This window comes from Pleurodeles waltl, chromosome 12 (genome assembly GCF_031143425.1).
Source record: "Pleurodeles waltl isolate 20211129_DDA chromosome 12, aPleWal1.hap1.20221129, whole genome shotgun sequence".
NCBI classification, from domain to species: domain Eukaryota; kingdom Metazoa; phylum Chordata; class Amphibia; order Caudata; family Salamandridae; genus Pleurodeles; species Pleurodeles waltl.
Window position 1 is genome coordinate 528,390,125 of NC_090451.1, and position 20,603 is coordinate 528,410,727.

General features: G+C 46.0%; 1 protein-coding gene across 2 annotated transcripts in view; it reads left to right on the forward strand.

Annotated features, from left to right (window-relative positions):
• Positions 1-20,603, forward strand: part of HYDIN (HYDIN axonemal central pair apparatus protein) — a 2,122,366-nt gene that overhangs the window by 1,776,321 nt on the left and 325,442 nt on the right. For both annotated transcript variants that reach the window (XM_069217473.1, XM_069217472.1), the window contains 2 exons: positions 1,320-1,471; positions 3,759-3,948. In XM_069217473.1, coding sequence (XP_069073574.1) covers positions 1,320-1,471; positions 3,759-3,948 — 342 coding nt within the window. The remainder of the gene's footprint in view (positions 1-1,319; positions 1,472-3,758; positions 3,949-20,603) is intronic.

Genomic DNA, 20,603 nt, shown 5'->3' on the forward strand with positions numbered 1-20,603 from the left:
AGAGCAACTGCTGCTTCCTCTGCTTTAGCAGGCGGAGTTCCTGTCCTGGATATCTGCCAGGCAGCTACGTGGGCAACCCTGCACACGTTTGCTAAACACTACTGCCTAGACAGTCAGGTCCGTCGGGACAGCTTTTTTGGTTGTTTGGTCCAGCAGGACTTTCTAGTATGATCTTGGTTCGCAGCCCACCACCGAGGGTGGCATTGCTTGGATATCTATTTTAAGGTAAGGAATCTGCAACTAGAAGTCTCTATCAGATGTACAAGTTGCTTACCTTCGATAACAAAATATCTGGTAGAGACATATTCTAGTTGCAGATTCCTTACCGACCCACCCATCCTCCCCGCTTGCAGACTGATTTCTAGGGACAAGGATTCCCCATTTCAGGTCCTTAGCTCTGGCGCAACAATCTCCGTGTTCTTAGCGGCTCTGTGGTTTGGCGTGGAAAGTCATTAAAAGAAACTGCCGTCACTGCGCTGAGGCGGCGTTTATGTACTACTCCCGACGTCATCACAGCGACTACGATGCCAACGACGCCCACACAGTCGACCGACGCCACCTACCGACGCCCAACGGTATTGCTCGAAGAAAAATCCACGGATCCTGTCTGTTACCAGGGGGAAATTCTAAGGTAAGGAATTTGCAACTAGAATATGTATCTACCAAATATTTCTTTACTGAAGGTAAGTAACTTGTCCATCTCAACCTTTTTTAGGAGCAGACAGTGGTTGACAAGTTTTTGTCAACTTTCACAAAGGAGAACGAGTCCTTGGGGACCCCTTCCGGTTTGCAAATGGCTTGCCACCACATTTGAGGACTTGAGCAACTATTAATATTTTGTATCCAGATTTAAGTCGCAAAATAATACATTTTTATAAAGAACCAGTATTTGCAAGGGACACCATTAACGCATCCCTTCCTCATAGTGATTGCTAAGGGTTTCCTAAATTCTTTTAACAATTCTGAAACCTTTTCTGAATTGTTAAATGGGTTTAGTATATTTAAAAGAGCCATATAGCATTTGTAGACCCTCTCATTTAGCAAATCATGTGGTCTGCTAATGCTAAAACTCTTTGTACACAAGGCCTTGTATCCTTTCACTTAAGAATATGAAAAGTTTGTGTAACACTGAAGAGTCTCCTTTTGAAGAAATGTGAGGTTGTTTTAATGAAAACGGACCCAGTGAAAAGTATTTTGTGCTAATGTCACTGAGCGTCACTCTGTATGCTTTGAGGTGTCATGAATAAAGATGCAATGCGCCAAAATCCTTTTTACGTTTAAGTTTCAATGATGAGGTTAATTCACTTATTCTGTTCTAGAGCACTTCCCGTATCAATGAGATATTTGAAGTTGATCCCCAACGTGTCTCCATCAACAATCATAGTCACATCTTTGCCACAGTGACATTCTCTCCACAGACCATGCAGACCTACCAATGTGTGTTTGAAGCAGCCTTGGAAGGACTGGGCAGGTAAGAGACGGACAAACCCCAGAATTTCTTGTAAGAGCATTTGTGTTCTGTGTTGAAGCACATTTTCTCTTCCTTTCACTGTTGCTAAGCTCCTTATTCAGTCACTTTTTCATTCTGTCTTGGACTATTGCAATTCTTTTTGTGTTAGTCTTCTTCTGTAAGCTCTTCCACTTCAGTCTGTTATTCGGCATACCCTTGCAGTATTGCATGGATATTGTATCCATTGAGTCAAGCTAATCCCTATGCACAAGGGTGTGTAGTTAGTTATCACAGATAAATGTAGTTAAGTGGGTTAGGTATGCAACATGGTGGTAAAAATAATAGGAACATACTTATCTTGATGAAATAGTGGTAGGTGATGTTGGGTGTAATATTGTAGTTCAATATTGACCTAGACAAAGTGTCAAATTTTTTATGTGTGTATTATTGCCAAAAGTATCCACTCCTTCACTGCTCCATATCTTACTGATTGGCTAGGCTTTCATCAACCAGCACTTAATTTTCGTTATGCGTGTCAAGATGTCTTATTAGACCTCTTCCCAATGCCTATGAAGTGTCATCTCTTTTTTGCTCCTGAAATTACATAATGAGCTACATCCTGTTATTCACCTGTCTCCATCTGTTTTGTAATTAAAAAAATCTTAGGAGTCATTTCATTAGCCTTCCTTCTCCTCACTAATGGTGTCTTGTAGCAGATTGGTTTTAGATTATGTGGCTACACCTGTTTCACAATGTTATTGACATCTCCTTGGTTTGGGCACTGGTATGACATTTGCAATTATCACTTTAGATAAAATCGCTCAATAAATTTAATAAATGAAATAAAACATCATCCTGTAAAATCCAATTACTTTATTACCTCCATTATTCATTAAATTTTATTATGTTGGGCCTACTCTACAGCCCTTGCTGTCTGGTTGCAAATGATCTACTTTTGGCTTACCATTGTTTGGCTTTATTATCAGTCTCAAATGCTTGCTTCTTATTTAGTAGCTTTTATTTTCTCGGTTTGTTTATTTTGTGATTGTTCCTTTCCTTGAGTTTAGCCTCTTTACCATTCTATTCTTCTGCTGCTCATTTTTAGGAACAACGTTTTCGATTTGCTTAAGCACTTCATTCATTCTCTCTTCCTTGTGTGCTTCCTCAAACACCCACACGCTCTCTTTACTGATGCCTTTCCTTGTGTTTAAAAGTCTATCTTATGTACTTTTTACCCTGCCAAGCTCTCTCCCTCCCTTGCTCTGTGTTTCTTACTTCCTCTGTGCTTCTCCCCCACCTAGGTTGCTCTCCATTGTGTGCTACTTTTCCCCTCTACCTGCTCCTCCATTGTCCCCCCACTCTTGCAACCTTTTTGTCACATTTGTATTTATTTATCTTTGGGGGAAGTACCAGGTACCAAATTACTGTTGTTACTCCGTGTTTTCATTGTACTGATTCATCTCAGGAATATACATTTAAATAAAATTGTACCTGTGTCATTTTGTAGGCATACATGCATGCATAATGGTGCACATGCGTGCCCACGTCATTACACGTGCACGCGTCTACAGAATAACAGTTGCTGCCGCCGCATCATTGCACATGTTTTATGGCTTTGTTTTTATACTTATGCTTGTGCTGTTAAGCATTGCAAAAAAGCACTGGCAAAGCCAATAGGTTCCAAAGACAAGAAGTATTGCAATTGTCAGTTTAATTTAATTACTCGATCTAGGAACACATGGGGGAATGGGATTATTACCCTGCTTCTTGCATTTTTTTATTACTTTTTAAACAGGCCCACAGCCATTCACCTCCAAAAGGAGGTGCTAATCCACACTTGATGAGGGGACTATAATAGGAAAAAGCCAAGAGGTTGAAGGCAGTCTTGATTGCAGATTGTTTGATCTCAGGAGATCTGTCTGATCTGTGTGCATGTACACATTGCACTTCACACTTTGAGTGTGGGAGAAATGTCTTTCTATTTTTAACCTGTTCTGTTTCATTGTGTTTTTTCTGGCCAGTCTTCCTGTTCAAGGTCCATGTGCAGTTGTTATTTAAATACATTATGTTTGTAGGTTTGGTACTTTGGGTCGGGGCTCAGATAGTCATTACCTGTTTGGAATATGCTTAAGGTTGGGGGTACCATATAGATTTTGGGATTAAGGTTTAGGGTGCTACTGATGTGAAGGTGTCAACAATGTAATGGGGTCTTTGGTAAAATATATGTAAAGTATTGTGATGATGTAGTGACATGTTGATGATGTACTAATTGTAGATGTAGTAACACACATTCTTTTACGTTCAACAGTTTGCTATCAAAGACACGGAACTTAACATTTGACATTTCGGGGGATGGGAACCTCCCTCGTGTCAGTGTGATACGTCCTATCCTGCGAAATAAGCAGGGGAACCCTTTGCTGCTCTTCAACAGACTTCTGCTAAGCAGCTCCCAGAAGCTCCCTCTTTTCCTAATGAATGAAGGAACCATCCCTGCCCAGGTAATTCTGCACAGTTTTGAAACAGCACATCTTTAAATATGAGATATGGTGTCTGGTCCAGGTTTAAAGGTAGTTGAGATTTTATCAAGCCATACATGCCAGTATAAATGGTGATAAACCTTTAGTATCAGACCAGAGTCCAACATACAATGTTTTATTATTTCTCCTGACATGCATCCATCTGTCAGCCATCATAGGATATTGCTAAAGGTAGGGCAACCTGTCCAGGGTATCCATACCAATTCTCATGCAGCACAGGAATGCTTGCCTAATAAGTCTGCCTTTTAGTAAGCACAAAAGTATTTTCTCTTATCCACCATTCAATCTTTAATCAGTTCTTCAGCTCTAAACAGTAACCATCGTCGTGGTGAGGAATCTGTTATACAAAAAAGGTCCAGTAGTTTTAAAAAAAACTCCAAAAACCGCATATTAACCTGCAGCCCAGCCACATCATTCTGGGATGTTCCTAACTCCAAACCAAGAAGCTGCTTCATATTCTTTCACTGGACAACGAACAAGGGAATTCTCAGTTAAGCTCTATTCATTGTTCAGAAACATTTTGATCAAGACGTGTGGCTTAGATACACATGCTCTGCATACTCCTGCCATCTACTGTTGGGTCTGGATGTGTGCAGGTTGTTTTTCTTCTAAGAAAATCTTTCAAGTCACGGGGTAGAGTGACTCCTCCTTCTCGGTGATACCGCGCATGGTCATTGACTCCATTGTTAGATTGTTTTCTGTCCGCCATCGTGTTCAGATGTGTGCGTACGCTTAAAGTTGAGATTGATGTCTGATCTCTCTTTCGGTTTCAGATCTGTATACCGTAGATATTGATATCAATTGTGTTTCTCCTCTCTATGCGTCGAGGTAGAACCACCAGTTGAATCACCGCTGCTCCATCACTGTCCCCAGAGGGCCTCACCCTTCTGGGGTTTCAAACTCAGTCTCCAATGAAGTTTCACTATAATGCCTTCCTGGTGATGGGACAGATGTCATTCCATTTCTGCCTGCTTTATCACGCAAAATAGCCCAAACCTACTCCCTTCAGGATTGTAACCTTTCTCTCTCTCTCTGGATCACATTGAGGCAGATTGCGAAGCCTGTCGAACATTCCGCTTGAAGAAGGCACTATAAGACTGTTGAGCACCCCAGCTCAAAATGCAGCAAAAGGCAGACCACGACATTTCCGACCTCTTTGGACATCAAGACATCGGGGAGGATCAACATCCGACGGCTTTAGTTGCTGAAAGAGGCTTTTTCAGTTGAAGCCAGCTCAGATTTCAATCCCGAGTTTGAGTTCAAAATCACCAACGTAACGCTGCTGTCTTGCACAGTGAGTAAGGTAGCCCCTGCCCTTCAGCCTCGAATCAAGCATTCCAAAAGACTGTTACGTCCATATCAAGAGACCTTCGGAACACCACTGCCTGTTGGCCATGGTCAGCACTGACAATTCAGTTCAGATGCCCCACCTTCCGGGTTGGTGCTGAAACTCCATTTGAAGCTGAGAACCTCAGCGCCAACAACCTCTACAGTTTCCCTACTGTCTGTGCTGAGACGTCCTTTGGTGTCCACAGCTTTGGCGCTGAGTGGATCTTTGGCACCAAATTCCAAACTCACCTTGGAGCTGAAACCATTGAAGTTGACACCCAACAAGACTATTGAGCCAACTGTGGAGCCTATTCTCTACAAATTATATGAAAAGCTGGACTCTCAACAACAACGGGTCCAGATCCAACCCAAACCAGGACTGATTGTAGCCAAGCCTCAGCCTACTCTGCTGCCATCTTCCAAAATACCATTGTCTTTTCAAGAGGCTTTGGATGTCACTGTTCATCTTTTTGCGTTTCAGTGGAACAAAGCCACCACCCTCACCACCTCTGTTACCACCACAACTTCCGCCACCTCCACCACCACTACCAGACATGCAAACTTCACTGCAGTCTGACATAGATCCCTTAGATGCCTCCCCTCAGGGATCCCCTGGTAATGGTACTGATCCTCCTGATACAGGGCACAGACCCAGACTTGTACCCTGCAAACCCATTACCTCCTGATGACTCCATCACATACCAGTAGCCCGTAGCTAGATCGTCTACATTTCACGGCGTTCATCTTCTTAGGGAACCTCTGGAAGAGGATTTCCTATTTGAGACACTATCTTCCACACACAGGGGCACACAGTATCTGCCTATGCTCAAGGAAATGCTAAGCCACACAGAGGACATATTCAAGGACCCAGTTAGGGCTAGTATAATTACTCCCAGAGTTAAAAAATAAATATATACCCTCTCCCTCAGACCCTGTCTACAACAGAGGACAAGTACCCTCTCATTCCTTGGTAGTCACTAGTGTCAGGAAAAGGGACAACTCCCACGCGTCCAACGATACCCTGCCACTCGACAAGGAAAGTAAAAGAATTGACACAGCAGACAAAAGGGTTGCAGCTCAGTCCACAACCCAATGGTGCATTGCCAGTATCATGGGGCTTTTCGCTAGATATGAACGTGCTCACTGGGACGGGATGGAGGAGCTCCTCCAATATCTACCAGACGAGCACAGAAAAAGGGCACAGGAACTAATCGCAGAGGGCAAGTTCATATACAATACATCAATACGGTGTGCCCCTGACTCTGCCAATATTTCTGCCAGTAGTATTAGCACAAGGGTCCTCCTTAGACAACACTATTGGCTGCGTATTTCATGCTTGGAGCCTGAACGAGTCAATGAGTCCCTTAGAAAAATAAAGATACTGAAACTGCAAAGTCCATGGAGGCCCTACAAAACTCCTACATCTAGGGGTTCCTTTCACCATTCCAGTTTTTGCAGAAGCTATAAAACACCCACTCCAGAATCCTCCACACCATACCAGAATGGTCAGAACCAATACACCCCCACTAAATCCTATTACAGAGGGTACTATAGAGGAACCAACACCAAGGGTAGAGGCAATAGTGCGTCCACATGTGGTGCCACTACTACCAGCAAACAATGACTTTCTTCACTTTCCCCCTGATCATACCATACCTGTTGGGGAACACATACACAATATTGTACCCAACTGGCTAGCAATCAAAACAGATCAGTGGGTATTGAACATTAGTCAACATGTTTTTTGTCTGGAGCTCATTACCACACCTCCCAACATTCCACCTCACACTCACAGGCTTTCAATAGAACATCAGACATTACTCAAACAGGAGGTCCAGGCTCTCCTTCTCAAAGGAGCAAAAGAACCTGTCCCTCTCCAACACCAAGGTTGAGGAATATACTCTCTATCCTCATACCCAAAAAGCACAGTTCTTTGCGACCAATCCTATATCTAAGGCCACTGCACAAATATATTTTATCAGAGCATTTTCATATGGTCACTTAGTAAGATGTGATTACACTACTTCAACAGGATGACTTTATGACTACATTAGATTTAAAAGACTGATATTTTCACATACCAATACACTGAGTCCATCGCAAATATCTCAGGTTTATGGTGGACAGGAAACACAACCAGTTCAAAGTCCTTCCTTTCAAGGTCAAAACTGCACCATGAGTTTTCACCAAGTATCTAGCCGTAGTAGCGGCCCATCTCTGAGGGCAAAACATAAAAGTGTTTCCCTACCTGGACGATTGGCATATTAAAGCCACAACCCAAAAACTGTGTCCCTAGTTTGCGCGGGTAACAATAGACCTACTCCACAGCCTTGGATTCATAATCAGTGTTCCTAAATCCCATTTACAACTTCAACAGATACAACCACATGTAGGAGAAATTCTGAACATGCAAATCAGGCTAGCCTATCCCAGTTCCCCAAAAGTTGACAATTTTCAGGTCCTCTTACCTCAACTCCTACTAAGTCAGCAGATAACAGTGAAGACAGTCATGCATCTTCTAGGGATGATGGCCTCCTGTATCGCTATGGTACCCCATGCCGACCTACACATGCATCCATTGCAGGAATGTCTAGCCCCTCAGTGATCTCAGTCACAGGGTTACTTACAGGATCTAATGTTGGCAGGCCACTGAGCTTATCTCACACTGCAATGGTAGAATCTCAACAGCATGTTGAAGGGGCAGCCTCTTCTGGACCCTGGTCCCCACATTACTCTCACAACGGATGTCTTACTCACATGATGGGGTACACATCTGAAAGATCTCATGATACATGGTGTATGGGATTCCAAGCACAAGTGTCACCATATTAATTTCCTCGAGCTTCAAGCTGTTCACCTAGCCTTGAAAGCTTTCCTTCCTCACCTCAGTCACAAGGTTGTCCTAGTCCAGAAGGACAATATAACAGCCATGTATTATCTGCAGAAACAGGGGGTACACGGTCTCTGCAACTTTCACAGCTATCACAGACCATATGGAAATGGGCTCTGCATCACAATATTCACCTGATAGTGGAGTATCTCCCAGGCACAAGCAACGACTTTGCAGACCTGCGCAGATGGGGGTTCACTCAAATAAACCTTTTTTGCAACTGCATTATTCTCAAAATGCCCAAACTTTGTCTCCAAGTACCCACACCTTCTATCCAAGAGCAACACACTGTGGATGAGTTGGGCAGGGATATTTGCCTACGCTTTTCCTCCTCTCACTCTCCTTCCATTTCTAGTTCAGAAGCTTAGGCAGATGTCTCTCTCAATGATCCTAGTAGCTCCCACCTGGGCGCGTCAGCCCTGGTTCACAACACTCCTGGTCCTCTCTGTGGTTCCTCATGAGAAGCTCCCCAATGGGCTGGTCCTTCTCATGCAGAACCAATGAGAAATAAGACACCCAAATGCCAAAATTCTCAATCTAGCAATTTGGCTCCTGAGGTCATGGAGTTTGGTTACCTTAATTTGCCGCCAGCATGTGTAGACATTCTTAAAGACACCCATACACCTACCACTAGTGCTTGCTAAGCAGCAAAGTGGAAACGTTTTGTCTGCTACTGTCACTCAAAACAAATTGAGCCTTTCAAAGCCACTGTACAAAACATTGTCTGCTACTTGCTTCACTTACAAAAGGCTGGGTTAGTGTTCACATCTATAAGATTACATCTCGCTGCAGTGGCTGCCTATCTAAAAAAAAATAGACAACATCTTTCTTTGTTCAAGGCCCCAGTGATTAAAGCCTTCATGGAGGGTCTCAAGAGTTATTCCACCACTGGTTCTACCAGCACCTTCATGAAACCTTAATGTCGTTCTCTCAAGAATTATGTGCCCCCCATTTGAACTCCTACATTCATCCTCTCTTCAATTCCTTTCTTGGAAGGTGGCATTTGTAGTCGCCATCACTTCACTTAGACATGTTAGTGAGCTCCAGGCCTTAACCTTGGAAGAACCTTTCTTCTAAGTACATTGAAACATAGTGGTTCTCCCACCAACTCCAAATTTCTCCATAAAGTGGTTTCTCAATTTCACCTCAACCAATCTATTGAATTACCATTTTTTTTTCCTACAACCAGATTCTGTTGCGGAAATAGCTTTGCAAACATTAGATGTTAAAAGAGCCCTTATGTTCTATATTGATAGAACTAAAACGTTCTGAAACACTAAGCAATTTTGTTGTTTTTTTGCCTCCACAAAAAGGCAAAGGCTCTATACCCAAGCCCTATGTCCAAATCAGGCATAGCCCAATGGATAGTAAAATGCATTCAAACTTGTTGTGCTAATGCCAAAAGACATTTACCTACTCCTCCCACAGCACAGTCTACTACAACAAAAAGAACACCCACTGCAACATTCCCATAGCTGACGCATGTAAAGCAGCTACATGGTCCTCACCATACACCTTCATCAAATATTATTGTGTGGATGTTTTAGCACGCCAACATGTCAATGTAGGTTGGGCAGTGCTGCTTACTCTTTTTCAAACAACTGCAGCACCCACAGTTTAGCACAGCTTCTTAGGGGGGACTGTTTCAGAGTCTATGCAGAGCATGTCTATCTACAGCTACACATGCCTCACACTGCAGATGTTACCCTTTATAAGCATCTGTAGGTGGCGTGTGGTGCTGTAGATTCACATGCACCCACCCTCCTTCCTGGACACCTGTGGCCATTACAGTTTATTCTATTTTCTCACATAGACATCTCATAACTTACACTTAGTCAACACTCCATTCTCACCCTCCGGCGGGAAAACGGCCTCACAATGGAGTTGATGCCCATGTGCAGTATCACAGAGAAGGAAGAGTGACTATACCTTGTGACTCGAAATACTTTCTTTAAAGAAAAACAACCTCCACAAATCCAGACACAACACTAGATGGCAGGAGTATGCAGAACATGTGAATCAAAGCACCACATGCCACAAATACATGCTTACAGGGTAAGTAACATATTCCTTTAAAATTGAAGGTGTACCTACATTTTACAAGGTGTACTATCCACAGCATCTAATGTGCTGCGTTTTGATGATGCCTAACTTTCTGAGAAGCAGTTATGTTCGAAGATTTTAGCCCAGCTGTCTTAGAAGTCATTTTCAGAGTCAAAAACGAAAGCAAAATATTTAATTTGATGGCCTACATGTGGAATGCATTGAGACTTCTTTCAGAGCATGATATGTACAACTGCGACTTGTTTTAAGGTTTTCCTACTATAACTTTTAATGTAAAATAAGTTATTTTTCCTGCATGAAGGGGCCTATTTTGATTCCACAGAAGCAGCGGCAAAAAGTTTGTGTTCTCCTCTCCTCGCTGAGATGAGGGTAGAAGCCTCTTCAGGTTTTCCACCACCTCAAGGGATCAAAGCTGTGAGGTCCTGTCCTCCGACTCATCAGAGGTTGATGTGGAACGAGTCATCTGGTGCACACCACAGTAGCTAAGCTAAAAGGCATGCTGGATCACCTGTTCCCTGACCCTTGGCCAGTGCTCAACCTGCAGAAACTCACCCTTTGAAGAAAAAAGAAAAGTATCACATTGAGGTCGAGCTCCACTCCAGAGGAAGTCGTTCATCAAGCCCTGAGACAAAATGCACCAAGCTTTAGGTTCAGCTTCTGGCCTAAGACCTCTCGATCTTGAAGGACCCCCTTTTTCTCCTAGCAAGCCATGATGAAGGTCACCAAGTCTTGGCATCTGTTGATGCTGGCTCGGCCCTAAGCCTTCTATAATCTCCCTTCAGAATCAAAATCTGGCCTGGAACGGACTCTGAAACCAAACCCAAAAAAGGTACCAAAAATATAATTATATACCAACTTTCAGAGGAATTACAGTTCTACTGAATCCCAAAAAAGTGTACTGACATGGAGAATAGTCCACTGGCACAGTTCCCTCCTCCATTCCCCACTGTCTACCATGACCCCACACACTATCACCACCTTATCAGTCTCCTGAGCAATGCCATCACTCTTTACACACTATCCCAGATCAAGACACCGGATGTGTCATGCAGGACTCGTGTTTGGAGCGTCCGTCACATGGGGTTGGTGACCCCTGTGAAGGCCATAATGTGGATCTGAATATGGTTCAGATTTAGATCCCTATACTGTTAGGATACTCCCCTTCAAACACCCTTGATTCCAACCCCAGTGATGCCACAGCATACTGTGCTGTTATTCTGAGAGTGGCTGACAGTTATAAAGTTAAGATGCATATAGTCAGGGAGACAGACAGCTTTTTGCAGGGAGATAATGTCAAAGCTTAAGAGATCTGTACATTACTTACCAATGTTTAAATGCATGACCGAATGCAATACTGGATACTTTAAGGATCCAGTGACATCGTGTGTCATCAATCCTAGGGTGGTCAAGAAATATAAACCTGCTTCAGATGACACATTGCCCACTAGTGGGCATGTACAGGCAGATACTCTGGTCTTGCATACTGCCAGGAAAACGGCCTGCACACAGGCAACTGAGGAAAGAGCAAGAGGATAGATGCTACAGGCAAGCATGTTGCTATGGAGGAGCAACTATCCGGGTGCAGAACTGCTAACACATTCGGACTTCTATCATGTTATGATAGATAGCACTGGAAAGGAATGAAGCAATTGGTGAAACATCTGCTAGAGGTGTAAAGTAAAAGGAGACAAGACCTGATGCAGAAGGGAAGATAATTTCTAATGCCAATATTCAATGCTTCGTGGGTGCCACTGATACTGCTTCCATTGAAGTGAACACTAGCGTTCTACACCACTGCCACACATGGCTAAAATTGTCTGCTTTCAAACCCAGTGTACAACAAGGCCTCTTAAATGTCCAATTTGATGGAGAGGATGTTCTTAGTCCCACAGGTAGACAATGCCTCAGAAAATTAGACTGGATATCGACATGCTAAAGCCATGGGTGCCCTCATGTCTCAAATTCCAAAGGCTGCCTTTCGCAAGCAACAAATGTGGGAGATGCTAAGGCCTCTACCGCACTTTAGAATAAGAGGTGCCAGCGACATCAGACATTCCAAGGGGGGCATACTTCCAAAGCCTGTGGAAGAGGAGCCTACTGCGGAAACAGCAGAGATAAAAGTGGCTTTGGAACAGACATCTCTGACAGCACACAGTGACATCACATAACACCTGCTGGGTAGAAAAAAAGTTGTTCCTCAGTGAAAAGGAATACCTATAGACAAATAGGTACACTTCCTGGGGCAGTAGGATAATGGCTTAGAGTTCCACACCACCAAACATACCACCTCATTCTTGTACAATGAGTCACAAACATCTGTGTCTCATTCAAGAGGATGTAAAGACACTTGTTACCAAAGGAGCCTGTACACCGTCACACGAGCCTGATCAAGGATTGTACTCCCTGTACTTTCTCATCACCAAGGAAGACTGTACCTTGAGGTCTATCCTTGACCTCAGGCCACTAAACCGTTATATCCTGTCGGAGCACTTCAGAATACCCATCATGCAGCATGTCAGCCTTCTGCTACTTATAGAAAACCTGTTGGCAACCTTCAACCTCAAGAATGTCCACTTCCACAGCCCTAGTCATCCAGCTGATCACCGCTGCTTGCTCTGTTTGTAAGTGAACAATAGTACCAAATCTACGTTCTTCCATTTAGAGTTACAAAACCCCCAAGTATTTTCACCTAATGTCTAGCAGGAGTGGCTGAACACGTCATCCCATATTTTGAAGACTGATTGATACAGAGCGGCAGACAACAACAGTTTCTAGCACACAATAGGACAGCAGCCTCTCTGTTAAACAGACAGGGTTTCACTGATACTGCGAAAAAGTTACAACTGCATCCACAGCAGATAGAACCTTTTTAGGAGCTGCACTAAGTGCCTTAACAGGAAATGCCTACTCATGAGATGGTAATGGAATTCCAAAGGTAGACACCTCTTTTACAGACACCAAATCATCCTACGGTGAGGACAGAGATGAAGCTGTTGGGTATGGCTCCATGTGTAGAGATTGTGACATACAAATGATTATGCATACACCCTTCACAAGAGTGTCTAGCGAGGCAATGATCACAAGCAGAGTCTCCTTCGGAAGATTTAGTGATGGTAGGCCCAAAAGTTCAGCACACATTGCCATGATGGAACACAAATTTGTTACTGGGCAGGCCATTTTACAGCCAAAGTCGCTGGCAATGAATACCACAAAATTTTCACTCGTGTGGTGTGAAGTACAGTTCTATTATGGCACTATTATTGGCCTTGGACGACTCAAACCATCTACCTCATGAAATTACTAGCCCGGCCATGCCCAGCAGCAGGGACACAGGATGCATGCCATCACACCTGGCCAGGGTGCAGAGTACAGTCCAACCGTATGACTATTCAGGTATTTCCGCATGAAAATAAGAATGTTAGATCAGTTACCTGGAACTGTCAGCTATTTCGTTGGTGCACAGAGCATTTTGTAGACAAACAACGTGATCACCATGTACTACATGCAGATGAAGGCAAGATCTGTCTCTCCTTAGCAGACAGCACTAGCCCAAAAATATGACACCCTGACACTAGAATCCACATTCAACTCCTGGTGAAGCATATACCAGAAGAGGACAACAAATATGTAGACCCACTAAGCAGGATGCATCAGTAAGTTTACGAGTGGGATATACTTAAGTACTTCAAATGTACTTTAAAAACTGGAGCAAAGCCACAAAAAGAGCTCTTTACCACTTTAGTAAATGCAAAATGCCTAAACCTCAACTACAGCTACCCACAGTCCATGGTCAATGTACTATGGATGAACTGGTCAGATATATCTGCTTACACCTTTCCTCCACCACCTCTGATTCCGTAGGTTGTGAGGAAAATGGGTCAAACATCCATGGCCCTCATTCTGGTGGCCCTAACTTGAGCAAGACAACCATGGCATTCAGTGCTGCTGGAAATGTCTGTCCACCCATGCAAAAAAAAACCAAAAAAACTACTTATCAAACCAGCTCTTCTGATTGAGCATCCAGACTTCAGATGAATGAACTTACCAGTTTGGCACCTCAGGTCCTAGTGTTAGGGTGCCACTGACATCCTGAGCAGAACATGCAATCTTGCATGAGGCACGCAAACTCACAACACAAACTTGTTATGCAGCAAAGTGGAAACCGTTTGTCCATAGCCACTTAGGGAAATCAATATATGCCCTTAAAGCATTAGTGCAAAATATTATTTGCTACTAACTGCACCTTCAGAAGTCCAGGTTAGTATACGCTTCTATTCGCATACAAGCAAAGCAGTGACCACTTTTCCCTGTTTAAAATACCTGTTGTGAAGCCCTTTGTGGAGGGCCTCAGGAGAATAATTAGTCAAAGAATTCATTCAGCCCCTTCAGAGTATCTTGACGTAGTCTTAACAAAGCTTATAGGCCCTCCATTTAAGCCATTACATTCTTGCGAAATACAATTTCTGTCACAGGAGGTGAGCTTACTTGTTGCTGTCACCTCCCTAAGGAAAGTCAGTGAGCTACAGGAACTAATACTGGAGGATCCATTTATTCAGGACCTCGGAGCTAGGATTGTTTTAAGGACAAATTGCATATTTCTTCCAAGGGTGGTTTCACCTTTCCATGTTAATCAGTCATTTGATTTGCCCACATCTGTCAGAAAGGTCATTACACATAATGCAGTAAATGTCAAAAGAGCCTCTTCCCCGAAGACCTTGAGTGGGACGAAGAGGACTCTGGGCACCTAGAGCGGTCCTGCATCCTCCTCCTTGAGCGGGACCGTGACCTCCTAGGAGTCGTGCCGACCGAAGTCGACTGCCGGGCCGCCATGAGCTTTAGAGACCGCTCCCTCAAAGCTTTTGGGGCCATGACCCAGCATTTGGAGCACGACTTCGAGTCCCTGTTGAGGCGCCAGAGACATACCTCATGCGGGTCCGTCACCGACATCTTGCGATGACAGGCGCCACACGGCTTGAACCCCATCTTCCTAAAGGACATATATACACCCACATGGACACTTACACAAATAAATAATATTATATTTTTGTATATGAGCTTTGATTGGATGATTTGTTTGAGTATTTTGTTTGTGTCGGGGGAGGCCGAGGACGAGGCTCGCGGCTGTGTTCTGGATTCTTTGGAGTTTGCGTTTGAGTTTGAGTGTGGTGCCAGCGTAGAGGGCGTTGCCGTAGTCCAGTCTGCTGCTGATGAGTGTGTGGGTGACTGTCTTTCTGGTCTCTGGGGGGATCCATTTGAAGGATTTTTTTAGGGTGTGGAGTGTGTGGAAGCAGGAGGAGGTTAGAGCATTGATTTGCTGTGTCATGGAGAGGGCGGGGTCGAGGATGATGTTGAGGTTGCATGCTTGGGTTGCGGGGTGGGTGCGGGGCCTACGGCGGTGGGCCACCAGGAGGCATCCCATGTGGTTTTGTTGGGGCCGAAGATGATGACTTCGGTTTTGTTTGAGTTGAGCTTGAGATGGTTAGTGGTCATCCAGTTGGCGGTGTCTAGGAGAGCGGCGTGTAGTTTAGTTTTGCCGGTGGTGGGGTTGCAGGTGAGGGAGAGGATGAGCTGGGTGTCATCTGCATATGAGAGGATGGTGATTCCGTGTGCTCAGAGAATGTTGGCTAGGGGGATCATGTAGATGTTGAAGAGTGTGGGGCTGAGAGAGGACCCTTGGGGGACTCCGCAGGTGATCTTGGTAGTGTTGGAGTGGAAGGGCGGGAGGCGGACTTTCTGGGTTCGGTCGGTGAGGAAGGAGGAGAGCCATTCTAAGGCTTTGTGGCGGATTCATATCTTGTGGAGACGTGTGCGGAGTGTGTGGTGGCAGACGGTGTAAAAAGCTGCGGAGAGGTCTAGGAGGATGAGTGCGACGGTCTCGCCTTTGTCGACTTTGGTCCTGATGTCGTCAGTGCATGCGATGAGGGCGGTTTCTGTGCTGTGGTTCTTGCGGAACCCAGATTGTGAGGGGTCAAGGGTGTTGGTTTCTTCGAGGAAGTGGGATAGGCGAGTGTTGACTAATTTCTCTGCAACCTTGGCGGGGAACGGGAGGAGGGAGATGGGGCAGTAGTTGGGGAGGATGTCCGGGTTGTTTTTTTTTTTTTTTTGTTAAATTTTTTTAGGAGATTGGTCATTTCTGCGTGCTTCCAGGGGTCTGAGTAGGTAGCGGAGTCAAAAGAGGAGTTGATTATGTTGTAGAGTATGCGGGCGATGGTAGGGCTAGCTTTGTTGTAGATGTGGTGTGGACAGGGGTCGGAGGGGGAACCGGAGTGGAAGGAGTTCATGTTTTTTACGTTTCTTCGTGTGTGGTAGGGGTCCACGTGGATAGTGTGGTGGGGTCTTGAGGGGGGGTTGTGTTGGGTGGGAGAGGGGTATGTGTGGTGGGTGTGTGTGATGTGAAGCTGTTGTGGATGTCCAGGATTTTGAGGAGGAAGTGGTTTGGCAAGTTCGTTGATGATGGTGAAGAGTTCTTTGCTGTTTTGGGAGTTGTTGTCAAGGCGTGTCTTGTAGTGAACTCTTTTAGCGGTGCGTTTGAGTTGGTGATGGGTGCGAATGTTGGTTTTGAGTGTGGAGAAGTTGGTTGAGGAGGGTTCTATTCTCCATATTTTCTCAGCTTGGCGGCATTTGCGTTTGGAGTCTTGGAGTTCAGGGGTGAACCATGGGGCGTTCTTGATGTTGCGGGTGGTGATGTGTCTTCTGAGGGGTGCTAGTGTGTCTGCGCAGGTAGTGATCCATTTGGAGAGGTTGTGTGCTCCTGCGTTGGGATTGTTGGTGTGGGGGGTGGGGGTTATGGGCCAGTTGGGAGTTTAGACGTTCTGTGGGGATCTTGTCCCACATGCGGTAGGGTGTGGTGTGTTGATGGTAGTGTGTGGGGGGGGTTTAGTGAAGGAGAAGTAGACGCAGCGGTGGTCTGTCCAGGGGAGTTCGGTGGTGTGGGTGTAGGCTATGTGTTGGCTTGAGGTGAAGATTGCGTCCAGCTGAGTGGGTGGGTGCGGTGACCAGTTGTTTGAGTCCGAGGTTGTTGAGGTTGTCTATGAGGGAGGTGGTGTTGTGGTCTTGTGGGTTTTCTAAGTGAAAGTTGAAATCACCGAGTATGATGTAGTCTGTGGAGGTGAGGGCGTACGGGCTGATGCTGTCTGCGATGGTGTCGCAGAAGGCGGGGCGTGGTCCGGGTGGTCTGTAGACTAGTGTACCTCTGAGGGTGGAGTTGTTGTTGGTGTGGACGAGGAAGTGCATGTGTTCAGTGTTGCTGATAGTGTCTTGGGAGCTGGTGGTGACTTTGATGGTGTCTCTGTGTAGGATGGCGATGCCTCCGCCTGGCTTGTTTAGGCGGTCTTTGCGTTGGAGTTTGTATCCCTTGGGGGTGGCTGTGGCTATGTCGGGTTCTGAGGAGAGGTTGGTCCAGGTTTCCGTGAGGAAGGCGATGTCAGGTGAGTGTGCAGTGATGAGGTCCCAGAGTTCTATGGCATGTTTGTGAAGGGAGCGGATGTTGAGTAGCAGGCAGTTCAGGTGGTTGTGGTGGGTGGCTGTAGTGCTTCTGTTCTTATCTCGTTTTCAGCACTTACATAACATATCAAGAATGCACTTCTGAGTTCAAAGAAGACTTTTATTGTTGTTAATTCTTCCCCAACCGCAATTTCGTAAGAGGCGAATTAGTAGATTTCAAGCACACTTTCAATGAAAACACAGTTGCAATGTACACAGCAGGTTATATTTATAAGATATTGAATGCAAAGCAAAACAAATACTTCACCGTGTGAGAAACTATTTACAGCTTCATCTTTCTAGGGTCTGCAAGCTGATGACTCCTGTCAGCTGCGAGAAAGAGATTTATCTACCCACACGGGATGCTGGCAACTGGCGCCAAGTTCCAGCACGAAGTCAGGCAGAGAATCGCCAGTTGCCAGCATCCCGTGTGGGTAGATAAATCTCTTTCTTTGATAAGAACAGAAGCACTACAGTGGCGTTGGTGTGGTGCGTGAGGGTGTTGTTGCGGGGTGTGTTCTGGTTGTGGGCTGGTGTGCTGCGGGTTTGGTTGGTGGGGGCAGGGTGGGTGAGTTTTGTGTTGGGGGTGTTGTGTTTGTTGAGGGTGGGGTCGCTATGGTTGGTGTGTGGTGTGAGGGATGACGAGCAGGAGAAGTGGCAGGTGTAGCAGGTGAAGGGGCCATGATTGTGTGTGGGGCTCGATGTGGTGCATGTGGGGTGGGGGCCTGGGTTGAGAGAGTGGAGGGTGAGGGGGGGAGTAGGTGTGTCTGGGAGGGCCAAGGGTTCTGGCGCTGGGCGCGGTCTAGGCGCGGACGGGCTTGCCTTTGGTGCGCCTTTGGCGCACCAGCGGCGCGGCCGCGCCGCGGCTGCCATAAGAGGAGGGGAGGGTGGGAGTGGCAGCTGGGAGGTGGGAGGGCCTGTCCTATGAGAGGGCTGGGGCCGCAGGGGAGCAGCGGCGGGGTTTTGGAGAGCGAAGAAAGGTGAGAGAAGAACAGAGAGTGAAGAAAGGTGACAGAAGAACGGAGAGAGAAGAACAGTGAGAGAAAGGAGGGGGGAGGCGGGAGAGGACGCGGCGGCGGGGTTTTGGAGAGCGAAGAAAGGTGAGAGAGGAACGGAGAGTGAAGAAAGGTGAGAAAAGAAAGGAGAGAGAAGAACGGTGAGAGAAAGGAGGGGGAGGCGGGAGGGGCCGCAGGGGATGCAGCGGCTGGGTTTTGGAGAGAGAAGAAAGCTAGAGAAGAACGGAGAGTGAAGAAAGGTGAGAGAAGAACGGAGAGTGAAGAAAGGTGAGAGAAGAACGGAGAGTGAAGAAAGGTGAGAGAAGAACGGAGAGTGAAGAAAGGTGAGAGAAGAACGGAGAGTGAAGAAAGGTGAGAGAAGAACGGAGAGTGAAGAAAGGTGAGAGAAGAACGGAGAGAGAAGAACGGTGAGTGAAAGGAGGGGGGAGGCGGGAGGGGCCTGAGGCTTATTTTGAACAGCCAGGGATAGGTGAAGAGTGGGAGTTGTCTGAGGACCCTTTGGAATATGGATGAGAGCATGAGCAGGACTGGTATGAGGATCTAGGGTAAGCCAGTTAACTGGATACTTCTCCAGATGCTGGCATGCTCTCCCCTCCTTCTGTGGTTACAGAGGAGGGGGCATCTTATGCCATGGTGGTGCGTACGGCAGCTGAGGTCTTGGACCTAGAATTGCCTACAATGCCAGTCAGGACTAACCTCCTGACGGAGATGCTTCAGCCAGGGGTTGCTACTTCAGAGCCGAAGTTACCCTTCACCCCACTCTGGAGAGCTGGGTGATTCTCACCTTCACCTCCCATGGCACCTTCCCTTCCCCTCCCCCGGATAGGGAATCCAAGAGGCTGGACCAGCTTGGGAAGAAGATGTTTTCTTCCTACAGCCTGGCATTGAGGTCGGTAAACACCTCTTGACTATTGGGCCGTTTTTCCGATACTTTATGGGATACGGTTGCACAAGTGCTGCCCCAGGTCCCGGAACGCTTACAGGACACACTCATCAATGCTGTCAAGGATGGGAGAGATGCAGCCAAGTTTACTATTGGCTGTGCTTTGGACATGACTGACTCACTGGGTAGAGCGATTTCGTCGACGATGGCCCTTTGTTGCCACGCCTAGCTTCATAAATTTGGCTTTTCGGGGAATGTCCAGGCAAGCCTAATGGACATGCCCCTTAGATGGGTCCCACCTATTTGGTGAAAAGGCAGACTCCAGCGCTACCGCCAAGTCCTTGGGCCTCTCGGCAACCCCTTGCCAACAGTCTGTCTTTTGCCCCTTTTGAAGCTTCAGAAGGGGAGGGGTACCATGCCATCCACAGACCAGCCACCGTCCTCTGTCAGGTCAGCATCATTTGCGGGGACAAGGTTGCGGTACCTTCAGACCGAAAGGGTCTGGCCAGAAGTCGTCCACCACCCAGGCCCCCCCTCTCGTCCACAGGACCCAAGTCCTCCTAGAGTAATTCTGCACGACCATACACGTCCATTTCGAGGGAGGATTCATTTTCATCTCCCTCACTGGCTGTCCATAACATTGGACAAATGGGTCTTGCAGATCATACAAAAGGGCTATTCTCTCCCCTTCCAGTCTTTCCCTCTCCTATGCCTCCGTTAAACGAAGGTCTGATGGAGGATCACATAGTCCTGCTCCACAAGTAAGTTACAGCTCTTGGGCAAGGGAGCCATAGAACGGGTACCGATGTCAGAAGTAGGCAGTGGTTTTTATTCCCACTTGTAGGAAGCTGGCTCTGTATATACTATTTCAAAGTAAGAAATAGTGTGCACAGGGTCCAAGGGTTCCCCTTAGAGGTAAGTTAGTGGCAAAATTAGATCATTCTAATGCTCT